At 38.0% G+C, this 27,672-nt stretch overlaps 1 protein-coding gene across 10 annotated transcripts in view; it reads right to left on the bottom strand.

The window, feature by feature from the left end:
* The window catches only part of ATRX (ATRX chromatin remodeler), a 286,038-nt gene extending 267,922 nt beyond the window's left edge, over window positions 1-18,116 (bottom strand). For 9 of the 10 annotated variants that reach the window (XM_005227973.5, XM_015461633.3, XM_059883721.1 and 6 more), the window contains exon 1: window positions 17,873-18,116. In XM_005227973.5, coding sequence (XP_005228030.1) covers window positions 17,873-17,892 — 20 coding nt within the window. In that variant the 5' untranslated portion in view covers window positions 17,893-18,116. Of the gene's footprint in view, window positions 1-10,696; window positions 10,787-17,872 lie in introns of all 10 variants that reach the window. The other variant, XM_005227976.5, reaches the window with a different exon arrangement.
* Between the last annotated feature and the right edge of the window lie 9,556 nt (window positions 18,117-27,672).

Genomic DNA, 27,672 nt, shown 5'->3' with positions numbered 1-27,672 from the left:
TTCTATAATGAAAAGACAAAAAATAAAACAGAATAGCATGAAAAGCCTTTTCAAATCTGACCCCAACTCCCTTCCTTTTCTTCAAGTCTACATTCCATATCCTCTCCAATCACACAATTTCTTTCTGCTCTCAAGGCTCAAGTAAGGGTCCTTTTACCAAGTCTCTAGACTTCTTACCACCTAGAACATCTCCCTTCCTAAATAACATCACTATCTAGCCTTAAGACCCAACTCCATGGCAATTTTTACTGTTTGTCAACATTCCTTGGTTCATATACATACTTAACCATATCACAGAGTATTTCAGTCATTTACTCCTCCTCTTAGCTCAGTATTAATTATCTGTGAATCCCTATCATCTAGAATAGTAGTTCTCAAGTGGGAGGACTGTGTCACCCCCATACCACCACCTCCCACAGGAACTATCTGAAAACATCTTTAAACATTTTTGCTTGTCACAACTGGTGGAGGGTGGGGAAGGGGGTGTTGTTACTGGTATCTATTGATAGAGGACAGAGAGTCAATGCACACACAGGACAGCCTCCCACAACAAATAATTACCTGGACCAAAATGTTTATAATGCCAAGTTTGAGAAATGTTGATCTAAAACAATGCTTGGCTCACAGTAGGCCTCTAAAGTGTTTATCAAAATAGAATTAAACACCAATCAAAGCATTTAGAAATACAAGAAAAAGATACATAACATGGAACAGTACAAGAATAACCAAGATAGTACGAACAATGTGGGCACTCATGCCCTAGCAGATATCAAGACTTCATAAAAAGCTACACTTATTAAGAAAATGTGGCAGAAGGGATAAATTAGGAGTCTGGGATTAATATATACACACTACTATAGCACAGGGAACTACAGTCAATATTTTGTAATAACCCATATGGGAAAAGAATCTGAAAATAAATACAGATAGATAACTGAATCATTTTGTTATACACCTGAAACCAATACAACACTGTAAATCAACTATCCATCTGTCCTTGCTCATGCTCAGTCACATTCAACTCTTTTTAGATCCCATAGGTTGCAGCCCACCAGGCTCCTCTGTCCATGGGATTTCCCAGGCAAGAATACTGGAGTGGGTTGCCATTCCGATCTCTCAGAGATATTTCTGATTGAGAGATCGAATCCACATCTCCTGTGTCTCCTGCAATGCAGGCAGATTCTTTACCCACTGAGCAACTGGAGAAGCCCAACACTTCAATTTAAAAAATTAATTTTAAAGAAAATGTGCCATTGCATAGGGATTAAAACAAACAGACCAAGAACAACATTATACACAGTGGTGGAGTGAGTAACTCCAAAATTCTGTCCCTCCACTATGGCAACAATTATGCTGGTAAAAACTGTCATCAGAATCAACTTTTTTGGAACTCTAGAATCTTGTAATCAAAACATTACAACCACCAGGGGAGCACTTAATAGAAAAAGCTGCTGAACTTTGAAATGAGAGCACTGTGGTATTTTATTTTATGCACCTACCATGCCTCACTCCTCAGCTACGTGGTGGCCATGAAGACAGTGGCCTACAATTCTAGCACAACCTGCAGATGTCAAAAGGAATAATACGGACCTTATTCTTAAAGAATGGTAGTTGTGTGTTCTCACCTGTTTGGTAGTTACCTGGCATACTGCATCACAGGTTTCCATTTCTTTCACCCACCTCAGGAGGAAGAACAAGTTCCTGAAATGAGCAACCTTTATACAAAGCATTTAAAGGAAAATATACTATCCACAGTCACCTGGGGCAAGGAATAACAAGCGGGCCAGGCACTAGACAGACATAAAAGGATAAGAAGGAAAAAGCTGGATGGAGAAAGACATACATAGAAGGAACAGGGACTCTGAAAAGCTCCTACATAGACCAGGGAATTTGGAAGCCCACACACACTCAGGGCTGGACACATGCTCAGAAAAGACAGAAGGCCATAAGTGTTCATCTATGGCTCACCTTTAGCCTCCACACAATCAAGCAGGGAGGGCTAGGGAAGAGTTTTAAATGAAATGGCCAAGCACTGAGAAGTGCCCCAATGCCAAGTCAATCTCCAAAGACTGAGAGAGTAGTTTTGTCTGGATTTGGGGTTTTGTTTGTAGTTTGTCTGTATTTTTTGCTTTGATCCATTTATGGAAAGTTCAGTCAAACCACTAATTGATGAATAATCTACCAGAACAAACACTTCAGTGTCCACACAAGACAAAGAATAGTCATAATAAAAATAGGTTATAAAATTCCCTAAGCAAAAACTACAATCCATAACAAACAGCAACAACAAATCCTGTGGAGAAGAAAGAATGTTTTCCAAAGTTACCACGTTACAATATTCAAAATGTCCATTTTCAACAAAAAGTTACAAGCATGCAAAGAAATAAAGTATGGCCCATTCACAGAGGAAAAAGAAGACAGTAACAGAATTGCTCCTAAGGAAGCCCAGATGCTGGAATTAGTAGGCAAAGATGTTAAAACAACTGTCCTCAATATACTCACAGAGTTAAAGAAAACCATGAACAAAAAAAAAAATAATAAAGGAGGGACTTCCCTAGCAGCCCAATGGTTAAGACTCCACACTCCCAATGCAGGGGTGCGGGTTCAAACTCTGTTCAAGGAACTAAGATCCCCACACCTCGCAGCATGGCAAAAACAGAAGAAGAAAAGAAAAATTAAAGGAAAACAAGTCTTACCAGGGAAAGAATATTCAGAAAAATAACTACAAAACACAACCAAATAAACTTTTACAAAATAAAAGTACAATAGTGAAAAACTCATTATAGAGATTGAACAGATGATCTGAATAGAGAGAAGAAAAATTCAGTAAACTTAAATAAAGCCCCATTGAGATTACCTAGTATGAGACACTGAAACAAAATAGGATAAAAAAAAAATGAAAAGAGCATGAGAGACCTTTAAGACACCATCAGGCCTACCAACACATTCATAATGAGAGTCACAGATGGAGAGGATAGAGAAAAAGGAACGGAATGAATGTTTAAAGAAATAACTGCCAAAAACTTACCAAATTTCAAGAAATACATGAATCCAAAAAGCTCAATTAACTCCAAGTAGGACAGACAGAGATCCACACTGAGACAAAACATAACTAAACTGTCAAAAGCCAAGAAAAGCTTGAAATCAACAAGAGAATGATAAGTACACAGGATTTTCATTAACAAAATAGTTAAATACCACACAACAGTGAGATAACATATTTCACATGCTGTGGAAAAAAATGTCAACCAAGAATTCTATATGTAGTAAAGGTATCTTTGAAAAATGCAAAAGAAATGTGCCAAAAAAACAAAAGCTGAGTGAATTCACTGCTGGCATACCTGCTAAACAGAGTCCATTAGGCTGAAATAAAAGAACATCACAGTGTAACTCAGAGGTATACTACAAAATAAACAATGGTAAGTTACTACATGGTTAAATGCCAAAGATAGCATTCAGCAAATGGAGGGAGTGGGGGCAATTAGTCAATCTCCCTACTTGAATTGACAATCAAAAACATTCCAAAGGACTTCCTTGGTGCTACAGGGGATAAGAATTTGGCTGTCAGTGCAGGGAACACAAGTTTAATCCCTAATCCAGGAAAACTTCACATGTCATGGAACAACTAGGCCAGTGTGCCACAACTACTGAGCCACACGCCTAGACCTGTGCTCTGCAACAAGAGAAGCTACTGCAACAATAAGCCCACACTCCACAACTAGAGAGTAGCTCCCACTAGCCACAATCAGAGAAATCATGTGTGTGGCAACAAAGACCCAGCACAACCAAAAATATATAAACAAAGTTTTAAAAATAAAAGAAGAAAGCAGACAGATAAAACGTCATGACTTTAGATTTGGCAACGATTTCTTGGATGGTACCAAAAACACACAACAAAAGCAAAAATAGATAACTTGGACTTTATTAAAAGTCAAAACTTTTGTGTATCAAAGAACACTACCAAGAGAGTGAAAAGGCAATCCATAAAATGGGGGAAAGCATTCACAAATTATATATCTAATAAGGAGTTATTGGAAGAGACTCACTGGAAAAGACCCTGATATGCTGGGAAAGATTGAGGGCAGGGGAAGAGGGCCACACATGATAAGATGGTTGAATGGCATCATCAACTCAATGGACATGAGTTTGAGCAAACTCCAGGAGATAGTGAAGTACAGGGAAGCCTAGCATGCTGCAGTCCACAGGGTTGCAAAGAGTTGGACATGACTGAGTGACTGAACAACAAGGGGTAACTATCAATAATTATCATTAGAAAAGACCCCGATGCTAGGAAAGATTGAAGGCAGGAAGAGAAGGGGATGACAGAGAACACAATGGTTGGATGGTATCACCAATTCAATGGACATGAGTTTGAGCAAGCTCCGGGAGATGGTGAAGGACAGGGAAGCCTGGCGTGCTGCAGTCCATGGGGTCACAAAGAGTTGGACACGACTGAGTGACTGAACAACTAAAGAAAAACCATAAAATGTGCAGAAGACATCAATAGACATTTGTCCAAAGAAGACAAACAAAGCACCAATAAGCACAAACACTTCACATCCATTAGAATGACTGCTATCAAAAAAAAATTTTTAATAAAATCCATTTTTAGAAAGAATCTAGAGAAATTAGAACCCTTATATGTTGCAGGTAGGAATGTAAAATAGTGCAGCCACAGAGAAAAACAGTTTGGTAGTTCCCCAAGAGATTAAAGATAGAAATCCACTTCAAGGTATATGCCTGAAAGAACTAAAAACAGGGATTCAAACACACATTTGCACACCAAAGTTTACATTAGCATTATGCACAATGGCCAAAAGATAAGAAACATCCCAAATGCCTATCAACATATAAACAGATAAACTAAATGTGGTACATACATATAATGAATGGAATATTATTCAGCCTTAAAAAGAAATGAAATTCTGATACATGCTGCAAAATGGATAAACCTTAGGGACACTATGCTAAGTGAAAAAAGCCAAACAAAAAAGGAAAAATATTGTACAATTCTGTTTATTCAGAGGTATCAAGAAGAGTCAAATTCACACAGAAAGTAGAACAGTAGTACCAGGGTTTAAGGGAGAGGGGACTGGGGAATTATTTAATACATATGGAGTTTTAGTTTGGGGTGATGAAAAGATCTGGAGATAGTGGTGATGTTTGTACAACAATGTGATTTATGTAAGGACACTAAATTGTACACTTAAAAATGGTTAAAATAGTATAGTTTGTCAATTTTATCACAGTTAAATAAAGCCAAAATCTTGAGGTTTTCTTGCAGGTCCTACAAGATCTTAGCCTCTGTTTTTTGCTATGGCCTTCCCTCCTACTAAGATAGAGTCTTGTAAAAAATTTTAATGTTCCACCTTAGGGCATTTGCCCTGATCAGTAACACTGAATACTTAAAATGGAAATGGCATCTTATTTAATGTTGACTGATTCAATTTCTTCTACTTTTAACATCCATTTTTCAGAAGGTAATCATCAAGATTCAGAGAGACTAAATAAGTTTCCAAAGTAAGCATGAAATTGAGTTAAGATTTTAACAAAGTATATCTTACCATTAAGCAATGCTAACTTTTATGCTATGACAGAGCTGTATTCCCCATAGTGCACAGATATTTGCAAATGTGTACAAGAATCCACAAAACTGTTAATAAACAGTACATAGTAAACTTTATTCACTATTAATAGAAATTATTTCTCATATTCATCTCCTGTCCCTAATCACATTTTACACAGTTTATAATCTAATACTGAAAATGTCTTGGTTGGATCTATTTTTTTAATATTGAGTAGTTTGTTGTTCAGTCACTAAGTCGTGTCTGACTCTTTGCAACCCCATGAACTGTTGGCATAACCAGGCCTCCCTGTCCTTCATTATCTCCCAGAGTTTGTTCAAATTCATGTCCATTGAGTCAGTGATGCCATCCAACCATCTCGTCCTCTGTCATCCACTTCTCCTCCTGACCTCAAACTTTACCAGCATCAGGGTCTCTTCCAATGAGTTGGTTCTCCACATCAAATAGCCAAAGTATTGGAGCTTCAGCTTCCACATCAGTTCTTCCAATGAATATTCAGGGTTGGTTTCCTTTAGGATTGACGGTTTGATCTCCTTGCAGTCAAAGGGATTCTCAAGAGTCTTCTCCAACACTACAGTTCAAAAGCATCAATTCTTCAGCACTCAGACTTCTTCATGGTCCAACTCTAATATCCATACGTGACTACTGGAAAAACCATAGCTTTGACTATATGGACCTTTGTCAGCAAAATGATATCTCTGCTTTTTAATATACTGTCTAGGCTTGTCATAGCTTTTCTTCCAAGGAGCAAGCGTCTTTTAATTTCACGGCTGTAGTCGCCATTCACAGTGATTCTGTAGCCCAAGAAAATAAAGTCTGTCACTGTTTCCATTGTTTCACCATCTATTTGCTATGAAGTGATGGAAGTGATGCCATGATCTTCATTTTTTGAATGCTGAGTTTCAAGCCAGCTTTTTCACTCTCACCTTTTACCTTCATCAAGAAGTCCTATAGCTCTTCTTCACTTTCTGCCATAAGGGTGGTATCACCTGCAAATCTGAGGTTGTTGATATTTCTCCTGGCAATCTTGATTCCAGCTTGTGCTTCATCCAGCCTGGCATTTTGCATGATGTACTCTGCATATAAGTTAAATAAGCAGGGTGACAATATACAGTCTTGACATACTCCTTGCCCAATTTTGAACCAGTCAGTTGTTCCATGTCCAGTTCTAACCGTCTTCTTGACCTGCTTGGTCTTTTTAAACAAGACCAAAATCTTTTCAAACAGATTCCAAACAAACTTGCTTAAATAAAAAAAAAATAAACTAAACCACAGTGAGATATCACTTTAATATATATCACCCATTATAGCGGCCATAATTTTTTAAATAAAACAGAAAATAACACGTGCGGAAATGTTAAGATGTGCCACTGTAGAAAATAGTTTAGCTTTCCTCAGTAAGTTAAACAGAGAGTAACCATATGGCTCAGCAAATTCTACTCCTTGGTATATACCCAAGAGATATGAACACACATGTCCAAATAAAAACATATACCGAAATATTCACAGTAGCACTATTTACAACATCCAAAAGGTAAAAACAATCTAAATGCCTATCAAATGATGAACAGGTAAACAAATGTAGGATATCCTAATAAAATATTATTCAGGCATAAAAAAGGAATTAAGTACTGATACATGATTCAATATGGATAAATCTTCATATTGTACCGTTTCTTCTATATGAAAACTTCAGAATACCCAAATCCATTGAGCTAGAAAGAAAGTACATTAGTGTTTGCAAGGGGAATGGAGAAGTAGTATTGGCAGATATGTGGTTTCTTTGGGGGGGAGTAAAAGAAATGTTTGGGAATTAGATAATGATGGTTGCACAACACTGTACTTAATGTCACTAAATTATACACTCTTAAGTGGTTAAAATGCTAAAATATTTAAGAGAGAATGGAGGACTGAACAAATTACGATCTATTGTTTTAAATACAAAGATATAAATGCTCTAATGCAGATAAAAGTTACAAATCTGAGTAATAAAGCAGCAACATTTGAACAAGACCTACATTTTACCTTAATATGTATAAATGGTGATCTCTAAGAAACATTCAAAAATTTTTAATTGCAATAACTACGTTCATGTGGGCCAAACCAGTAATTCCCAGTAGGAACTTCAAGAAATGCTTCATTCTGTTTGGCACAGTGATTAAATACAGTCCATTTCATCAATATGCCATACCCAATCCCCACTCAAAGGCAGAGTCTTCAGAAGGAGATAGAAGGCAAAAAATGTGGTAAGAGCAAGAAAGCAAAGCAAAAAGTTTTATTCTGTTGTGAGAGGTTACAAGAAAAGGGTCTTTAGGAGAGAACTGGCATTCTTTCTCTCTGCAAAAGGAAAAGTTACAATTTTTAAAAGTTTAGATTTTACAGGCAGAACATCAGAAAATCAGACCTAATTCCAGAATTCATTCTTCAAGTCATGTAGCCCTAGCTCCCATCCAGAATAATCAGGTGAATGTTTAGAATTCAGATGTGAGAGACAAATCATGGAAAACAGTATTAAGTGGATGGCAATACTTAACAAATAAAAGTTATTTAAATCTTTTAATATTATATTTGGAATGGGGAAGGAGGGGGGAAAAAGTATACCTAAAAGTCATTATTATCTGCCTTGAAATCCCATCTTTGCCCAAGTTCATTCTACCTCAATTCAAGTACTAAACTACTATACTATCATACCTAAAATGTCTCAGTTGATACTTAGCTTGTGCTATTATTTTAGGGGGTAAGAGGTGGGAGCTAGAGGTATATGACTATATTCTCCTAAATTTACAGTCATTCCTCAGTAACTATGGGGACTGGTTCCAGGACTCCCCCATACCAAAATCTGAGGATGCTCAAGACCCTTATATAAAATGGCAAAGTATTTGCATATAACCTATGACCTTCTTCACCTATACTTTAAATCTTATCTAGATTACTTATAATACCTAATATAATATAATTGGTGTCTAAGTAATTGCCTATGTGTTTCAAATTCAAGTTTTGCTCTTTGGTACTCTGGAATTTTTTCCCCAAATATTTTCAATCGAGTTTGTTTAAATCTGCTGATGCAGAATCCACAGATTTGGCATAGTTGAGCACGGATTCAAGTATCTGTCACCCCCATGCTCAAAACATTCAGAGGCTTCCCATGTTTATAAATAAGGATAAGGTACAAACCCCTAAGCAAGAATTTGAAGCTTTCTGCAAAATAATTCACACATGACTTTCCAATCTTATCTAACCACAACTCTTACCTCAAAGAAGGTTCTCTTTCCCCTCTTCACCCACTGAACATTCTTTTACTTCTCTTTAACAGCAACACATTCTCCTTATAATTTCTTCTTTAAAACCCAAGAGTACTCCCTACTAGAGTGTAAACTCCTCAAAGGAGGAAACTGGTCTGAGTTCATCTCTTTTTTTCCATATGAGAAAAAAACAAATTGCCTTGAACAGAGGAATACTAAATGTTTATATAAATGATGATAATGCTTGCTCAGGGATTCCTTAAAAGAAAAGAATAGTGATTTGTTGAGTATTTTTTAAAAGCTCTGAAGTCATTTAGTACCATCAAATATTTTTCTTCTATCTCTAAACTGAAATATTCAATAAGCTCTCTTGGATGCTCTACATTCAGCCTTCGGAAGAAGTGTATTATTTCATATACTTAACAGGTCCAGTCACTTTAATATGAAACATTCATTCTTAATTCTTTATTTTTAGTAGATACTCAAAAAGCACAGTGAAACTTCATAAATAGGGTGTTTTGATTTGAATGCTGGGGGTACCTGAGGAAAGTTAGAAATGGGAAAGGCAAGAAAAATAACAGGTGGGCAAATTCTCTAACTCTATAGAAATTAACCAAACCTAGCTTTAAAATCTCTAAATTGGGCTGATAATATTAGTATTAAAAGTAAAAACATTTTAAAATACAGTAAAAGCAAAGATATACCCCCTGATAAAATGTGCAAAGAAAAGCATATCACTTCATACTATTTCTAGCAAAATACACAGCCACAAGGAAACATCAGACAAACCCAAATTAACTGGCCAGTGTTCTTCAAAAATGGGATAGAAAGGGATAAAAAAGTAAAGTGAACTGCTCCAGATTAAAAAAGATTAAAGAAACATGAAAACAAAATGCAATGCCTGTTCCAGAACTGGATCCTGGACCAGAGAAAAGAAATCGTTGTCTTTCACTATGACGGACATTAAGAATCAACTGGCAAAATATGAATTCACTATGAAGGACATTGAGAATCAACTGGCAAAATGTGAGTAAGGTCTGTAGATTAGAAATAGTATTGTATCAGGATTAATTTCTAATTTTGCTAATTATAATGAGGTTATATAGGAGAATATTCCTATTTGGGGGAAACTTTTAATTTTGAAATATAGTAAAAAGGCAATGATTATTCTTTATCTGCTTGAAGGTAGGATCAAATTCATCACCCAAGGTTATAGTTATAAAAAACATTTCAAAAAATCATTCAATAAAACAGTACATGAGATGAATAATATATTGACTAGAAAGTTATTTTAAGTATCTTTGATCCGTGGATAGACATTTTTAAAATATCATTTATAAAAACACCAAAACATCTTTTTTGAGGGGGGGAACTACAAGCCAAAATGCAAATTAGTACAGATTTTTTTTAAGTATAATGTAAGCTCCATGGGGTGCCTTGTCTTGTACACCTAAGCAGTACTTAGAACAGTTCTTGGCACATGGTAATAGTAATTAGTAACAACTAATATTTGAGTAATTATTATGTCACACTAACCTAAGTGTTTTGGGTCCATTAACTCACTTAAACTTCACATAGTCCAAGAAATATTTGGGGAATGAATCAATACTTTTTGCAAGATGACAAGTAGTCAATTCTGCAATGATACGAGCTCCTAAAAATCACCAGGTAATGCAAAATTATACAATGAACACCATAGGACTCGGGGGGGAAATGGGGTTAGAAGCACAACACTCCAAAAACTTCATCAGTGACATATTTTTTAAAAAAGACAAAAACCTAATAGAAATGGTAGCACAATTTTACACAGTTTACACACATTAAGTGATTAAGAAATACACAAGTACAACAATAAATATGGCACTTTACCTTGAAAAAGACCTGAAGTTTGCTTGTGGAAGTGGGCATCAGAAGGGTTGCAGCTCATGAATTATTGTGAAGTGATGGAAGGAGGGTTATCTGAAATCGGATGGAAAATTGTAACAATAGATGTGGATGGGTGTGGCTCATAACACAAGGGGTGAACTGAGGTAGCTGATAGAGGTCTGAGGCATGTGCCTGTATATGCATGTATTTTAATGCAGCTCAGTTCAGCTGGGTCCAGCTTCCTGCATTCACCTAGGGCAAACTTTCTATAAAGGGCCAGAGAGTAAATATTTTAGGCTTTGTGGGCCATTGGGTCTCTGTTGCAACTATCCAATTCTGAGACTCTGCTATAAAAACAGCCACAGGGCAATGTAAACAAATGAGTTTGGTGTGTTCCAACAAAACTTTATTTACAAAAACAGGTCACTGTGGTGGCCATAGTTTGCTGAACCTTGACCTTGTAAACAAAATCCTGAATAAGCAAATACAAATTTTGTCTTATGCTCAAATTGTTACCCAATATATCAATCTTGTTGGAACAAATGCACATTTTTTTTCAAAACAAGCATTATAGCAGAGCTAAATTTGGAATGTTATCAAATAAACCAAAAAATAATTGATATATTCAAATAAGCAAAATAAATCCAATATTACTTAAAAAAAAACAAAAAACTATTTTTTATTTTGGATTTTAGAAATCAAATGTTACCCAAAAGTCAACTGACAAATGACCAAAATAAAGACAAGTAATGATACATTTTGAATGCTTGTCATTCAAAATCTGTCATTAAATTCTACACAATCTTTAAGAAAAATGGGTTATGCTTTTAACAGCTCTGCTGAACTAAAATTATCAGGCTCATTCACAAGCTTTTATAAGATCATCGAGCCATAAAAGTTAACATACAAACTTCATTATAAGTTCTAAAGATCTGATATACAGTATACAGTATGGTGACTCTAGATAGCAACACTGTATTATATCCTTGAAAGTTGCCAAAGAGTAGATCTTAAATGTTCTCTCCACAACAATAATTTAAAAAAAGGTAATTATTGTAGCAGTCACTTCAAAGTATATATGCATAACATATCATCACACTGTATACCTTAAATTTACATAATGCTGTATGTCAATTATATCGCAATAAAGCTGGAAAAAAAAATACTAGTTGCCAATGGTTATACAATTATTTGCCCAGGAATTGAGTTAAAGATTCTAAGTTGACCTCCTTTCAGTTAGAAAACTCTAATATACATAACATTTCTTTGCTCAAGCTGCTATACCTCACATCTGAAATCCTTCTCCAGTCTTCTTTGTCAAAAGTATATATATCCTCCAAGGGCACAATTAAATACTATCTCTAAGCCTTTCCTGGACCCCATTAGAAATGTCTTCCTACTTTAAATTCCCACAGCAACTTAGTTTTTACCCAACACAGCATTTAGCCCTTTACATCCTGCTTCAAATTTATTTGTGAACATATCTTATTTCCTCTGCTATGTAGAAAATAAGACTAATCTTTAGCCATACTAAGCCCCCTGTTGGACTGCCCTTTTTCATAGTCAATGCTTAACTGCTAACTTTTCTTCAAGACCCAATACAGATATCATCTCCTCTGCAAAATTTTGCTAGACATCCCCCAAATTAGGCTTTTCTTCATTCTGATCCCTAGCACAACCAATAGACCTCCAATGTTTATTTACTATTTCCCTCCTTAGGTTAAAAATGCTTTAAGGGGGCAGGAATTTTGTCTTTTACCCTTTGCATATGCTAGAACAGTGCCTAGCACCTAGTTGATACTCATGTACTTGATCAATGAATAAAGCATCCCCCCAAAAAATGGAGCATAGGGTATATACACATGAATACCACTGCCATACAGTGATTTCTTAAACAAATATTATATGTAACACTTAACAAGAAAACTGGACTATTGATATCAAGAATGGCTACTTGAAGCCAAAACTCAGAAACAAAATCTGAAAACAGTGGCTAGAGAGAAAATTTGACAATTTTGCAGAGCAGAAAGCACAGTTTACTAGAATACAGGTCTTTTCAGAAGTATCATCTCCAATCAAAAAAGGGCAGAAAAATACTAGATATAGTAATCTTTCAAAATAAAAACATAATCTGAGCCATAATAATTAGCAGTTTTTCCTTTCCAATAAAACATTTGTGTACATCATAATATGACATTATATTAGCAACAAAACACCTGCATCCTAACCATGCATCTTAAAACCATAAGTTTTAAGGCAAACAAATTCAAGAAAGATATTTTCCTTCATCACTTCTCCCTACCCCCAAAAAAGGCAAAGTCAAAAAATGATAGACACTAACATAAATAGGACTTTTAATAACTTATGGACCATCTAGTACAAATTCATTCTGCAAATGACAAAGCAGAGGCCTAGAAAGGATACATGATTTGTTTACAATCAGCTAAGCAATAGAGCTGCAACTAGAAAACCTAGGTTTGGCTCAGAGTTAAGCATTCATTCCTCCACAACCAGCAGTTCTAGTCTCAGGAACTCTTTATACTCCTAAAACACTTAAAAATTAACAAAGATCCCCAAAGAGCTTTTAGTCTATTGTTTTGTAAGAACTGCTGTTATGACCATGTGCAGAGAGATCCTACTTAGACACTCCTTTTACTGCCCTGTTATATTCAGCATTCCTAAAGGAAGATCTATATTTCATTTCCCATAGCTTAACCCATCTGAACAGCTTCTGCCAAGAGAACATTCAAGGTCTGGAGAAAATAGACTTCATGCAAATCCAAGAACTGCCTGTATTCTGTCACCCAATCTGTAAGCTTATTCAGATTTCAAAAGTGAAATAGGCACATAAATACAATTTCTTACCAAAAAATGTATTTCACATACCTAAATCTATCTACAAATACCTTAAGTATTACACTTACCTTATCTCTAGAAATTAAATATAAAACTGAAAGCTCATGATCAACTATGCCAAGAAGTGCCAATAATGGGAAGTGGTCTGAGCACAATTAAAATAAAAAATGTCTTTCTTTTCACCCTCAGCAATAACATAACAAACATAACATTTACAATACTTTTCATTAGCACAGGGAACACTACTCAATGCTCTATGGTGACCTAAATAGGAAAGAAATCTTAAAAAGAGTGGATATATGTATAACGGATTCACTTAGAAACTAACACAACATTGTAAAGCAACTATACGTCATAAAAAATTAATTTAAAAAATTGTTTAAACCCTTTATAAAATTTGCATGTACTCCCCTGCCACAGGCCTGGCTTAATGCTTTCCACACAGTGGGAATGCACATATTTCAGATAACATTTTTCAAAAATTAGGCTAGTATGCAACTGATTGTAGACTAACACAATAACAGAGACTTTCTAAGTCATTTTCTCAACATCTCTCAATTTAGACAATGTCTACTTTTTAAAATTTAAGACCAATGACTAGTTATACTGCTTTCAGCTTTTCAAGTAAGAAATTGCCATACGGTTCAGAATGACAAGTCCATCAAATCTCTAAGATCTTTACATGAGAATAAATGAAAGTTTATCTGTCAATCAGAGGCTGATCTTTCAGGCCAAAAAAATGAAGAAACAATCTTATTGAAAACAAAAACAACAAAAAATTCTTTAAAAACAGTAACAAAAACTTTAAAAACTGAGCCACTGATTTTTCAGTGTATATTTGTCCTTCGGTATCCACACAGGGTATCTTGGTTCCAAGATCCACCATAGATACCAAAATCTGAAGATGCTCAAGTCCCATAGTCAGCCCTCCATATCCTCAGTTCTACATCCTGGGATTCAACCAACCACAGACTGAAATCCCCAGTATTGAATGGAGGAACACAGGGCCAACATAAAATTTAGCCAAATCACCCATTCATGTTCCTCCCTTTTGCCTTTTGGCTATTTTTTCACCACAGAATCCCAGAAATGTTCCTACTTATAAAATGTAAGTAAAAATCAGAAACTAATCTTTGCTCCTATTTTTAAATGCCAGAGGATCTGATAAAGAAAAAATCCAGAACAATTCCCTAAAATAACATTAATGACAACGTATAGAATTGTTCATATTATTTCTGCCTCACATAGAAGAAAATCAAGAATGATTTAAGATATAAAATAGATAACTAATAAGAACCTGCTGTTAAGGAACAGGGAACTCTACTCAATTCTCTGTAATGGCTGATATGGGAAAATAATTTTTAAAAAAGAGTGAATATATGTATAAATGATTCACTTTCCTGTACATCTGAAACTAACACAACATTGTAAATCAACTATAATAAAAGATTTTTTTTTAAAGAGTAGTATTGTGGATTTAACTCACTCAAGCATTACCTGTCAGATTATCCTTCACCTATGATTATGACTTGAGATGAATAACACTTCATACTGAGACAGTTCTGACACCCACTTGGATCTCTTTCATAGTAAATAATCAGAGAGCATCACACTTTTTAAAATTAATTCTTTATATCTATTATATGTATTCTTTGCAAGGGGGTTTTCACATAGCTTAAGATTCTCCTGAAAATAAATGTTTCTGTTATCTTACTATCTCATATGAACATAAAAGGCAAAATATTATAAACACCTACAAATTCAAAGACCTACAACAAATGACAATAGCAGCTAACATGAACTTCTTCCATTGTAATACTTGAACTAAATTAAAATGGTCATAATCACGTTTTTTTCTGGTAGCTCAAGGAGGTATTAATGTCTTGTGGTTAAGAACATAAGCTCTGGAGTCAAGACTCGGTTCAATTCCAGCTCCATCAATTACAATTTATATAACTGATCAATTTCTTTGCTCTCTCTATGCCTCACTTTTCTCATCTGTAAAATGGGGAACACCAAGTACTTATTCCATAGAGCTGTTTTGAAAATTAATTAAAATTACAAAGGTAGAGGTCAACAATAAGCACTCAATTTTAGTTATGATTATTATTCTTACACCAATATATACAAAAATTCAAGGCCCGTAAGAAAAACTGACCCTCGCATAAACTAGTTCTATTCAGAATGTTTATACATAATTAATTTGCTCACCCTAAAAGAAAGGGAGAAAATCCAAGTTCAATCTACAGTTTTAAATGCAGACTTTCTGAGATTTAGTAGAATCTAAAGATCATATTTAACTGTAAGGTACACCCTTCATGTAGAGCAACATGGGCACCTGATAATAACTAGCCAACAAGTTGTACTGGGTACCTCTAATGTGCCCAATATCAATTAAATAAAGGCTTACTGCACTCAAAACAATGAACACAAAGTCAGAAAACAAAGCCACAATCTTTACACAACTAGGGATCTATAATCTGAGAACTAAAGTCCATTTTTTCCCCTCAAAGGAAGGAAAACATCTTCCATCTACTACTTTTTAATGCAGAAAATAGACATATAAGTATCATAGGTTCATTCCCAAATTCTATACACTAGCTAAAATGCTCTAAAAACATACATGCATGTGTGTGTGCTAAGTGGCTTTAGTCGTGTCCCACTCTTGCGACCCTCTGGACTGTAGCCCACCAGGCTCCTCTGTCCATGGGATTCTCCAGGCAAGAATACTGGAGTGGGTTGCCATGCCCTCCTCCAGGGGATCTTCCTCATCCAGGGATTGAACCAGCGTCTCTTATGTCTCCTGCATTAGCAGACAGGTTCTTTACAACTAGCGCCACCTGGGAAGCCCAAAAACATACATAAAAAAATAAAGTGAAGTCGCTCAGTCGTGTCCGACTCTTTGCGACCCCATGGACTATAGCCTATCAGGCTCCTCCATCCATGGGATTTCCAGGCAAGAGTACTGGAGTGGGTTGCCATTTCCTTCTCCAGAGGATCTTCCCGACCCAGGGATCAAACCCAGGTCTCCTGCATTGTAGGCAGATGCTTTGCCGTCTGAGCCACCAAGGAAATAAATACATACATACCTGTATACTATTAAGATGGTGGATACACACACACACATATATATACACATACATAAATATATACGATCCTAATAGTTACTCAAAATCACATTTTGCCAACTACATATGAACTTCTGGTCTATGCTCCCTGTAATTTTACCTTGCCATTAGGAGCCAAGAATACAACAGTAAAAAAATTACTGTATTCACAAGGGATGAAAAGTCAAATATCAACCTGCCTGAAATGCAACCCATTCACTTGTGTAAAAGTGGTATACATTCCATATTAACAATCCATATTTTTAGACACTATCAAGAGCCAAATTAGAAGCACAAGAGAAAAGCAGCCTCAACCTTATAATAAACGTGCTTGATTACTAAGAGGTGGCCTGCCACTCACCGCTTCCTTGGAATAGATTTTATTTCCCATCAAACCAAGTTAACGTGTTCCCCATCCCTCTTGGAATAAATAAATAAACAAAAATAAGGCCTAATTATTTTTGCTCAAAATTTGCCCATAAAATGGAGAAACATCTGATGACTGCCTTACCACCCATTAAAGCTGGACCACACAAAAAGTAGTACACTGGGGTCCTCTGGAAACAAAACCCTGCGTTAGTACCTTTACCTCCGAGATAAATCCAGGGCTACGCTTCAGGATCTGGAGTAGAGAAGAAACACTGGCAAGACCCACCCATTCACCCCACAAAATGGGCTTGTCCCCAGGGTTTGCAGAAAAACATAAAATTCCGCCAGGCTGGGGTATTCCCGTCTCCAGCAGTACAAACGCCACTGAGTCTTCCCAGGATCTCACATCCTCCCCACCGCCCCTCCCCCTCCTCCCACCTCTCGCCCCTCTTCTGCCTACCCCCTACCCTCTCTTCTTCCCCACGCGGTTCTAGGCCCAAAGATTAGGAAGAATTATCAGGATACCAAAAACCGCCTCCCACTTGGGGGTTTCAGTTCCACAGGCAGCGAAGAATAAACAGAGGAATTCAACTAAGCTCCGCGGGTTTGGAGAGGCTTGAGAAGGCGCCCGACAAACCAGGCCGCGCCCCCAGTCAACCCCTACCCCCTCCCCAACCCCGGGCTGGAGCCTACTTCCGAAGCCTCCTCACCTAAAGAGAAAACGATGCCTCTTTCCGCTCAGCAAAACACAGGCCTAACCCACCAAGCCAAATTTTTCCCAAACACCAGGTTCAGAAAACGCGTAGGCCGAGACAGCTGGGACCCGTGAGACGGAGTTGTGTTTTACCTCATGGGCTCAGCAGTCATGTTTTCGCTTCTACGCCCTGTAGGATTCAGCGACCGTAGGGCGCGACTCTGCCCTCCCCGGCACGCAATTAGGGTAGAATGCACCGGACCCTTAGTCGTCACTAGATCTGGCGCTGGATCCTCCCCACAGCTCAAAGGCCGGCACCGCTGCCACCGCCGCAGGAGCCGCGGAAACAAAGCGACGCCGCCGCCGCCGCCATTTTGTTGGGCCGAGGCTCAGGCCCAGAATTGGCGCGTCCTCCCTCTTCCTCTTTGAGTCGACCATTGGCTGCCTTATCTGCAGTGCAGATTCTTATTGGCTACAGAAATTCACCTTCTTTGGGGGCCTGTTGCTAAGGGGGTCTACGTCATTTGATCCCCTCCGCCTTTTCAAAGGGGGTCTAATTCAGTCCCATTGACTTGAAAGTGCTAGTGACGTATTTTGACTTTATTGTGAAAATGCTTTTTAATCTATCCTCTTTTCCCTGACATATTGACAAAACAATAACAACAACATATGTTTATTGAGCGTTTAATATATACCCACACTATGTGTGTTAGTCCCTGGGTCATGTGGGATTCTGCGAGCCCGTGCACTGGAGCCCGCCTGTCACCTCTGTCGATGGAATTCTCTAGGCAAGAATACTAGAGTAGGTTGCCTTATCCTTCTCCAGGGGATCCTCCTGACGCAGGGATAGAACCTGGGTCTCCAGCATTACAGTCAGATTAGGTATTGTCTGAGCACCCAGCACTATCAGTTCAGTTCAGTGGTTCAGTTGTGTCCTACTGTGTGACCCCATGGACTGCAGCACACCAGGATTCCCTGTCCATCACCAACTCCTGGAGTTTACTCAAACTCATGTCCATCAAATCTGTGATGCCATCCAACCATCTCATTCTCTGTTGTCCCTTTCTCCTCCTTCTTTCAATCTTACCCAGCATCAGGGTCTTTTTCAATGGTCAGTTTTTCGCATCAGATGGCCAAAGTATTGTAGCTTCAGCTTTAGCACCAGTCCTTCCAATGAATATTCAGGACTGTTTTCCTTTAGGATTGACTGGTTGAATCTCCTTGCAGTCCAAGGGACTTTCAAGAGCCTTCTCCAACACCAGAATTCAAAAGCATCAATTCTTCAGCACTCAGCTTTTTGTATACTCCAACTCTCACATCCATACATGACTATTGGAAGAACCATGGCTGGGACTAGATGGACCTTTGTCGTCAAAGTAATGTCTCTGCTTTTTAATATACTGTCTAGGTTTGTCATAACTTTTTTCCCAAGGAGCAAGCATCTCTTAATTTCATGGCTGCAGTCACCATCTGCAGTGATTTTGGGGCCCAAGAAAATGTTTAGATTGTTTTCCCATCTATTTGCCATGAAGCGATGGGACCAGATGCCATAATCTTCTTTTTAGGAATGTTGAGTTTTAAGCCAACTTTTTCACTCTCCTGTATCACTTTCATGATGAGGCTCCTAGTTCCTCTTCTCTTTCTCCCATAAAGGTGATGTCATCTGCATATCTGAGGTTATTGATATTTCTGCCTGCAATCTTGATTCCAGCTTGTGGCTCATCCAGTCTGGCATTTCGCATGATGTACTCGGCATGTAAGTTAAATAAGCAAGATGACAACATACAGTCTTTGCATAGGCCTTTCCCAATTTGGAACCAGCCCGTTGTTCCATTTTTGATTCTAACTGTAGCTTCTTGACCTGCATACAGATTTCTCAGGAGATAAGTAAGGTGATCTGGTATTCCCATCTCTTTAAGAATTTTCCACAGTTTGTTGTGATCCACACAGTCAAAGGCTTTAGCATCAGTGAAGCAGAAGAAATGTTTTTCTGGAATTCTATTGCTTTTTCTATGATCCAAAGGATGTTGGCAATTTGATCTCTGGTTTCTGTGCCTTTTCTAAATCCAGCTTGACCATCTGGAAGTTCTCGGTTCACAAACTGTTGAAGCCTGGCTTGGGGAATTTTGAGCATTACTTTGCTAGCATGTGAGATGCGTGTGACTGTGTGGTGGTTTGAACGTTCTTTGACATTGCCTTTTTATGGAATTGGAATGAAAACTGACCTTTTCCAGTCCTACGGACTGATCTCCTTTAGAATGGACTGGTTGGATCTCCTTGCTATCCAAGGGACTTTCAAGAGTCTTCTCCAACACCACAGTTCAAAAGCATCAATTCTTCAGTGCTCAGCTTTCTTTATAGTCCAACTCTCACATCCATACATGACTACTGGAAAAACCATAGCCTTGACTAGATGGACCTTTGTTGGCAAAGTAATGTCTCTGCTTTTGAGTATGCTGTCTAGGTTGGTCATAACTTTCCTTCCAAGGAGTAAGCATCTTTTAATTTCATTGCTGCAATCGCCATCTGCAGTGATTTTGGAGCCCAGAAAAATAAAGTCAGCCACTGTTTCCACTGTTTCCCCATCTATGGTATTGGTATAAATATATAGAAAATGGAACAGAAAAGAAGGCCCAGAAATAAACCCTTGCATGTATGGCCAAATGATTTTCAATTAAGGTGCCAAGACTAAGAAAGACACAACTAAGAAAGGACAGTCTCTTCAATAAACGGTGTTGGGAAAATAAGATATCCAGTAGCAAAAAGTGAGGTAGTACCCTTATCTTAAAACGTATACAAGATTACTTCAAAATGGCTTAAAGACTTAAACTTGTAAAATTCTTAAAAGAAAACATAGGGGGAAAGCTTCAGGTCATTAGATTCAGCAACTGATTTCTTAAATGTGACGGCAAAACACAAGCAATACAAGTAAAATAGATAAATAAGACTATATCAGATTTTAAAATTTATTCACATCAAAGGAAACTACCAACAGTGTGAAATGACAACCTACAGAATGGAAGAAAATATTTGCAAATCCTATATGCAATAAGGATTTAATATTCAGAATATGTAAGGAACTTTTACAACTAAACAATAACAACAAATAAAAAATTTAAAAAGTTCAAAGGATCGAGGAGGAAAAAGCAACCCACTCCAGTATTCTTGCCTGGAAAATTCCATGGACAGAGAAGCGTGGCAGGCTACAGTCTATGGGGTCGCAAAGAATCAGACACAGTGGAGTGACTGAGCACACAGGCACACATAACGGTTTTATTCCTGAAAGTGTGGAGATCTTATAGCAGAGTTGTAATTTATGTGCATTTTAATCTTTACTATTCAAAATGAGAAATAACATAAATCAGATTGGTACCTTTCTGTTCTAACTGGAACTTGTGAAGGTGGAAGAAATTTATTGATACAGTGACATTATGATGAGATTACAAAGTTATGTAACTACCTTAAATATTACTTGCAGGTACTCATCATCCACTGAATAAAGGAGAAGGAGGTAAGGCAGGGCTGGGGCAGCTCACATTTATTAAATTTCTACTCTGTTGGGCATGTGCTAGACACATCTACATGTATGCTTTCATTTTTAATATGTGAGGAAATGTAGCAGTACAGGAAGTAGAGCAAAAACAAGAAGCACTATGCACAAATTTATCTTTTTTTTTTATAGATGGTCAACATTTTAAACTTTTTATATTCTTTTTCATCCACTTTTGGCCAACCAAATCTTTTGATTGTTCCCAGCTCTCTGAGTCACAACTACCTGGGATTGCTGTGTAGCACTTATGTGACCAGAGGGACATTTAGTGGGTTTTTTATTGAGGGGGGATTGGGGAATTAGACTTTAAGTCCTCAGAAGACTATAGTTAATGGTAGTGTATTATATACTTTAAATTTTGCTAAGAGGGTAAAAAGTCTTAATGACCTGTATAACCATGATGGTGTGGTCACTCACACAGAGCCAGACATTCTGGAGTGTGAAGTCAAGTGGGCCTTAGGAAGCACCGCTATCAATAAAGCTAATGAAGGCAATGTAATCCAAGCAGAGCCATTTAATATCCTAAAAGATGATACTATCAAAGTGCTGCACTCAATATGTCAGCAAATTTGAAAAACCCAGCAGTGGCCACAGGACTGGAAAAGGCAGTCCTCATCTCAATTCCCAAGAAGGGCAGTACTAAAGAATGTTCAAACCACCAGGCAGTTGACCCATCTCCCATGCTGGTAAGGTTATGTTCAAAATCCTACATGCTAGGCTTCAGCATTATGTGGACTGAGAACTTTCAGATGTCCAACCTTGCTTTAGAAAAGACAGATAAATCAGAGATCAAATTGCCAACATTCACTGAATCATAGAGAAAGCAAGGGAATGCCAGAAAAACATCTACCTCTGTTTCATTGACTACACTAAAGCCTTTGTGTGGATCATCTACCTCTGTTTCATTGACTACACTAAAGCCTTTGACTGTGTGGATCATAACAAACTGTGGAAAACTCTCAGTAAGAGATAGGAATCATTTCAGTTCAGTCATTTAGTCATGTCCAACTCTTTGAGACTCCATGGACTGCAGCACGCCAGGCTCCCCTTTCCATCATCAACCCCTGGAGCTTGCTTAGACTCATGTCAGTGATGCCATCCAACCATCTCATCTTCTGTTATCCCCTTCTCCTCCGGCCTTCAATCTTTCCAAGCATCAGGGTATTTTCCAGTGAATCAGTTCTTCATATCAGATGGCCAAAGTATTAGAGCTTCAGCTTCAGCATCAGTCCTTCCAATGAATATTCAGGACTGATTTCATTCAGAATGAACTGGTTTGATCTTTTTGCTGTCCAAAGGACTCTCAGTAGTCTTCTCCAACACCACAATTCAAAAGCATCAATTCTTTGGCACTCAGGTTTCTTTATGGTCCAACTCTCACATCCATACACGACTCCTGATCGCTTTGACTAGATGGACCTTTGTCAGTAAAGTAATGTCTCTGCTTTTTAATATGCTGTCTAGGCTTGTCATAACTTTTCTTCCAAGGGGCTAGCATCTTTTAATGTAATGTTTGTAACACTGTACAGGAAGCAGTGATCAAAACCATCCCCCAAAATAAGAAATGCAAGAAGGCAAAGTGGTTGTCTGAGGAGGCCTTACAAATAGCTGAGAAAAGAAGAGAAGTGAAAGACAAAGAGATGGGAATACCAGACCATCTCACCAGTCTCCTGTGAAACCTGTGTGTGGGTCAAGAAGCAACAATTTGAGTCCTGTATGGAACAACTGGTTCAGGATTGACAAAAGAGTATAACAAGACTATTTTTATTGTCACCCTGTTTATTTAACTTATACACAGAGCACATCATGAGAAATGCTGGGCTGGATGAGTTACAAGCTAGAATCAAGATTGCCAGGAGAAACATCAACAAACTCAGATATACAGATGATACCACTCTAACAACAGAAAGTGAAGAGGAACTAAAGAGCCTCCTGATGAGGCTGAAGGAGGAGAATGAAAAAGCCAGCATAAGACTAAATATTAAAAAAAACCAAAAAACTAAGATCATGGCATCCAGCCCCATCTCTTCATGGCAAATAGAAGGGGAAAATGTAGAAGCAGTGACAGATTTCCTCTTCTTGGGCTCTAAAATCGCTATAGATGGTGACTGTAGCCATGAAATTAGGAGATGACTGCTTCTTGGCAGGAAAGCTATGACAAACCTAGACAGTGTGTTTAAAAAGCAAAGACATCACTTGGCAGACAAAGGTCCATATAGTCAAGGCTGTGGTCTTTCCAGTAGTCATGTACAGTTGTGAGAGCTGGACCATAAAGAAGGCAGAGCACCAAAGAACTGCTGCTTCTGAACTGTGGTGTTGGAGAAGACTCTTCAGAGTCCCTTGGACTGCAAGGAGACCAAACCAGTCAATCTTAAAGGAAATCAACCGTGAATTCTCATTGGAAGGACTGATGCTGAAGCTGAAGCTCCAATACCTTGGCCATCTGATACAAACAGCTGACTCATTCGAAAAGACCTTGATGCTGGGAAAGATTGAAAGCAGAAGAAGAGGGCAATAAAGGATGAGGTAGCTGGATGGCATCACCGATGCAATGAACATGAACTTGGGCAAACTCCAGGAGGTGGTGAGAGACAGGAAAGCCTGGCATGCTGCAGTCCATGGAGACACAAAGAGTCAGACACAACTTGGCAAATGAACAACAAAGGACTTGAATAGGCAATTTTCTAAAGAAGATATACAAATGGCCAACAGACATGAAAACATGCTCAACACCACTAATCATAAGAGAAATTCAAGGGACTTCCCAGATGGTACAGTGGCTAGGGCTCTGTGTTCCCAATGGAGGGGCCTCAGGTTCAATTTTTAGTCAGAGAACTGGATCTCACATGCTGAAACTAAAAGACCAGGTGAAAACAAATAAATAAAAAATTTTGTAAGTATAGTCAAAACTCCTTTAAAAAAAATAAATGCTGGTAAGGATGTGGTATAAAGATCCTTCTTGTGCACTGTTACTGGAAATATAAAATGGTGAAGCTGCTATTGAAAACAATATGGAGGTTCCTCAAAAAGTTTAAAAGAGAATTACCATATGATCCAACAATTTCACTTCTGGGTATATACTCAAAATAATCAACAGGATCTTGAACAGATAAATGCCCACTGATATTCACTGTAGCATTATTCACATTAGTTAGGGGGTGTGAGCAATGCAAATGCACATTGGCACATGAATGGATAAAGAAAATGGAATATTATGAAGCCTTAAAAAGGAAATTTTTTTCATACCCTGCATAGATGAACCTTGAGGATATTATGCTAAGCAAAATGTCAGTCATAAAGGTCAAACACTGTGTGATTCCACTCATATGAAGTATTTAAAAACTTTTTTTCATTTCATTATTTTGCCATACTACTTGGCATGTGGGATCTTAGTTCCTCAAGCAGGGATTGAACTAGCATCCCCTGCAGAGGAATCATGGAGTCTTAACCACTGGACCACCAGGGAAGTTCCATATGAAGTATTTTAAATAGTCAAATCAAATAAATAGAATGTAGAAAACTGATTGAAAGGATTGGGGAGATGGGTGGGAGAGAGGGGCATTCGTTTTTAATGGGTATAATGTTTCAGTCTTTCAAGATTAAATAGTCTTAGAGATCACAACAATCTAAGCATACTCAACACTGCTGAATGCTACACTTAAAATGGTAAATTTAATATTCTATGCTTTTTAAACCACAATAAAATACTTTTTTAAAAAGACAGATATACATGTGCATACATGTGATTTTTTTCTAGTTATATTGTTAAATTTAAAAAAAAAAAAAAAAGCAAGCTGCATAATGCTGTATGTTAATACTTGTGTTGGAGAGTGAGGGGGCCTCCCAGGTAGCACTAGTGGTGATGAACCTGCCAGCCAATGCGGGAGACAAGAGATATGGGTTTGATCCCTCACTCAGGTAGATCCCCTGGAGGAGGACACAGCAACCTACTCCAGTATTCTTGCCTGGAGAATTCCATGGACAGAGGAGCCCGGCAGACTACAGTCCATAGGGTTGCAAAGAATTGGACACAACTGAAGTGACCTAGCATGCATGCACAAAAGTGAGAGGAAGAGAAAGATCCACAGAGTGACAGTGAGAGAGGATAAGAAGCAAAACAACTCTGAAAGAATGAAAATTATACTAAATAATAGTGATTACCTGGGAAAGGTAATCTGGGAGCAGGGGGAACAGGACAGGATGAAACTTCACTATACTTCACTATATACTCTTTATGCCTTTATATTTTATCACTATGTGTGGGTATATTTCCTGTTCAAAAAATGAATGTTAATTGAAAATGAAGACAGTGTGATATTGGTAAAAGAACAGACAAATAGATCAATGGAGGAACAGAGAGCCTAGAAATAATCCCACACAACTAGAGTCAATTGATATATGACAAAGGACCAAACGCAATACAGTGGAAGAAAGAAAAGTCTTCAACAAAAGGAGCTAGCAGAGTTGAACATCCATATGCAAAGTAAACGAGTCTAGACACAGACCTTACAAATTCCACAAGAATTAACTCAAAGTAGATCATGAATTGAAATTAAAAGCACAAAACTATCAAATGTCTATAAGATAAAATAGAAACTCTAGGTGACCATGAGTTTGGCAATGACTTCTTTTTTTTAATACAACTGAAAAAGTATGATTCATGAAAGAAAAATTTGTAATTTGGACTTTATTATAACTAAAAACTTCTACTCTACAAAAGACACGGCTAAGAGAATGAAAAGATTAGCCACAGACTGGGAGTAAATATTTGCAAAACATATCTGATAAAGGACTGATATCCAAAATACACAAAGAACTCTTACAATTCAACAGTAAGAAAATAAAGACCCAATTTTAAATGGTCAAAAGAATCAAAGAGACACCTCATCAAAGAAGATATAATGATACCAAATAAGCTTATGAAAAAATGTTCAACATTACATAACATTCAGTTCAGTTCAGTTCAGTTGCTCAGTCGTGTCCGACTCTTTGGGACCCCATGAATCGAAGCATGCCAGGCCTCCCTGTCCATCTCCAACTCCCGGAGTTCACTCAAACTCACATTCATCCAGTCGGTGATGCCATCCAGCCATCTCATCCTCTGTCGTCCTCTTCTCCTCCTGCCCCCAATCCCTCCCAGCATCAGAGTCTTTTCCAATGAGTCAACTCTTCGCATGAGGTGGCCAAAGTACTGGAGTTTCAGCTTTAGCATCATTCCTTCCAAAGAACACCCAGGGCTGATATTCTTTAGAATGGACTGGTTGGATCTCCTTGCAGTCCAAGGGACTCTCAAGAGTCTTCTCCAACACCACAGTTCAAAAGCATCAATTCTTCAGTGCTCAGCCTTCTTCACAGTCCAACTCTCACATCCATACATGACCACTGGAAAAACCATAGCCTTAGGGAATTGCAAATTAAAAGAACAATGTGATACCACTACACAGTTATTAGAAAGGCTAAAATCCAAAACACTGATGACACCAAAAGCTAATGACAACATGGAGCAACAGAAACTCCCATTCATAGAAAATGGTGCAGCCACTTTGGAAAGTTTCTTACTAAAACTAAGTTAAAAATACTTTTACCATATGACCCCATACTTGCAAGAATGAATGCATGAATGAATTGAAAACTGACATCCAGACAAAAACCTGCACACAGATGTTTATACCAACTTTATTAATAGTTGCCAAAACCTGGAAGCAACCAAGATGTCCTTCACTAGACTGTGGTGCAACAATACAGTGGTATATCATTCAGTCCTGAAAGAAATTAGATATCAAGTAACGAAAATACATGGAGGAAACATAAAAGCCTATTACTAAGGGAAAGAAGTCAATCTGGAAAGGCTATATACCGGGACATCCCTGGCAGTCTGATAGTTAAGACTCCATGCTTCCAATGCAAGGGGCATGTGTTTGATCTTTGGTTGGGAAATTAAGATCCCACATGCCTTGGGCCATGGCCAAATAAAAGAATGAAAAATAAAAATAAAAACATTTTTAGGAGAAGGAAATGGCAACCCACTCCAGTAATCTTGCCTGGGAAATCCCATGGACAGAGGAACCTGGTGGGCAAAGAGTCAGACACTGAGGGAGGGGCAGGCGCTCGCTAGAGGCCCCAGAGCTTTTGATGGCAGAGCCAGCACTGTGGCTGGGGACTCCTGGCTCCCAGGCCTCTCTCACCAGATAGGAGCATGGAAAACTAGTCTAAAATATGCCTGAGGGCTTTCCTGGAGGCTCAGTGGTAAAGAATCGCCCCCCTGCCAAAGCAGGGGACGTGAGTTCCACCCCTGGTCTGGGAAGGCCACACGTGGCAGAGCAGCTGAGCCCATGCGTCACAGCCACTGGGCCGGGGCTCTCGAGCCCAGGAGCCGCAGAACTGAGGTCTGTGGGCACCAGAT

Source organism: Bos taurus, chromosome X (genome assembly GCF_002263795.3).
Source record: "Bos taurus isolate L1 Dominette 01449 registration number 42190680 breed Hereford chromosome X, ARS-UCD2.0, whole genome shotgun sequence".
Taxonomy (NCBI): domain Eukaryota; kingdom Metazoa; phylum Chordata; class Mammalia; order Artiodactyla; family Bovidae; genus Bos; species Bos taurus.
Note: the sequence above shows the minus strand (reverse complement) of the source record. Positions and strands in the feature narration are given on the sequence as shown.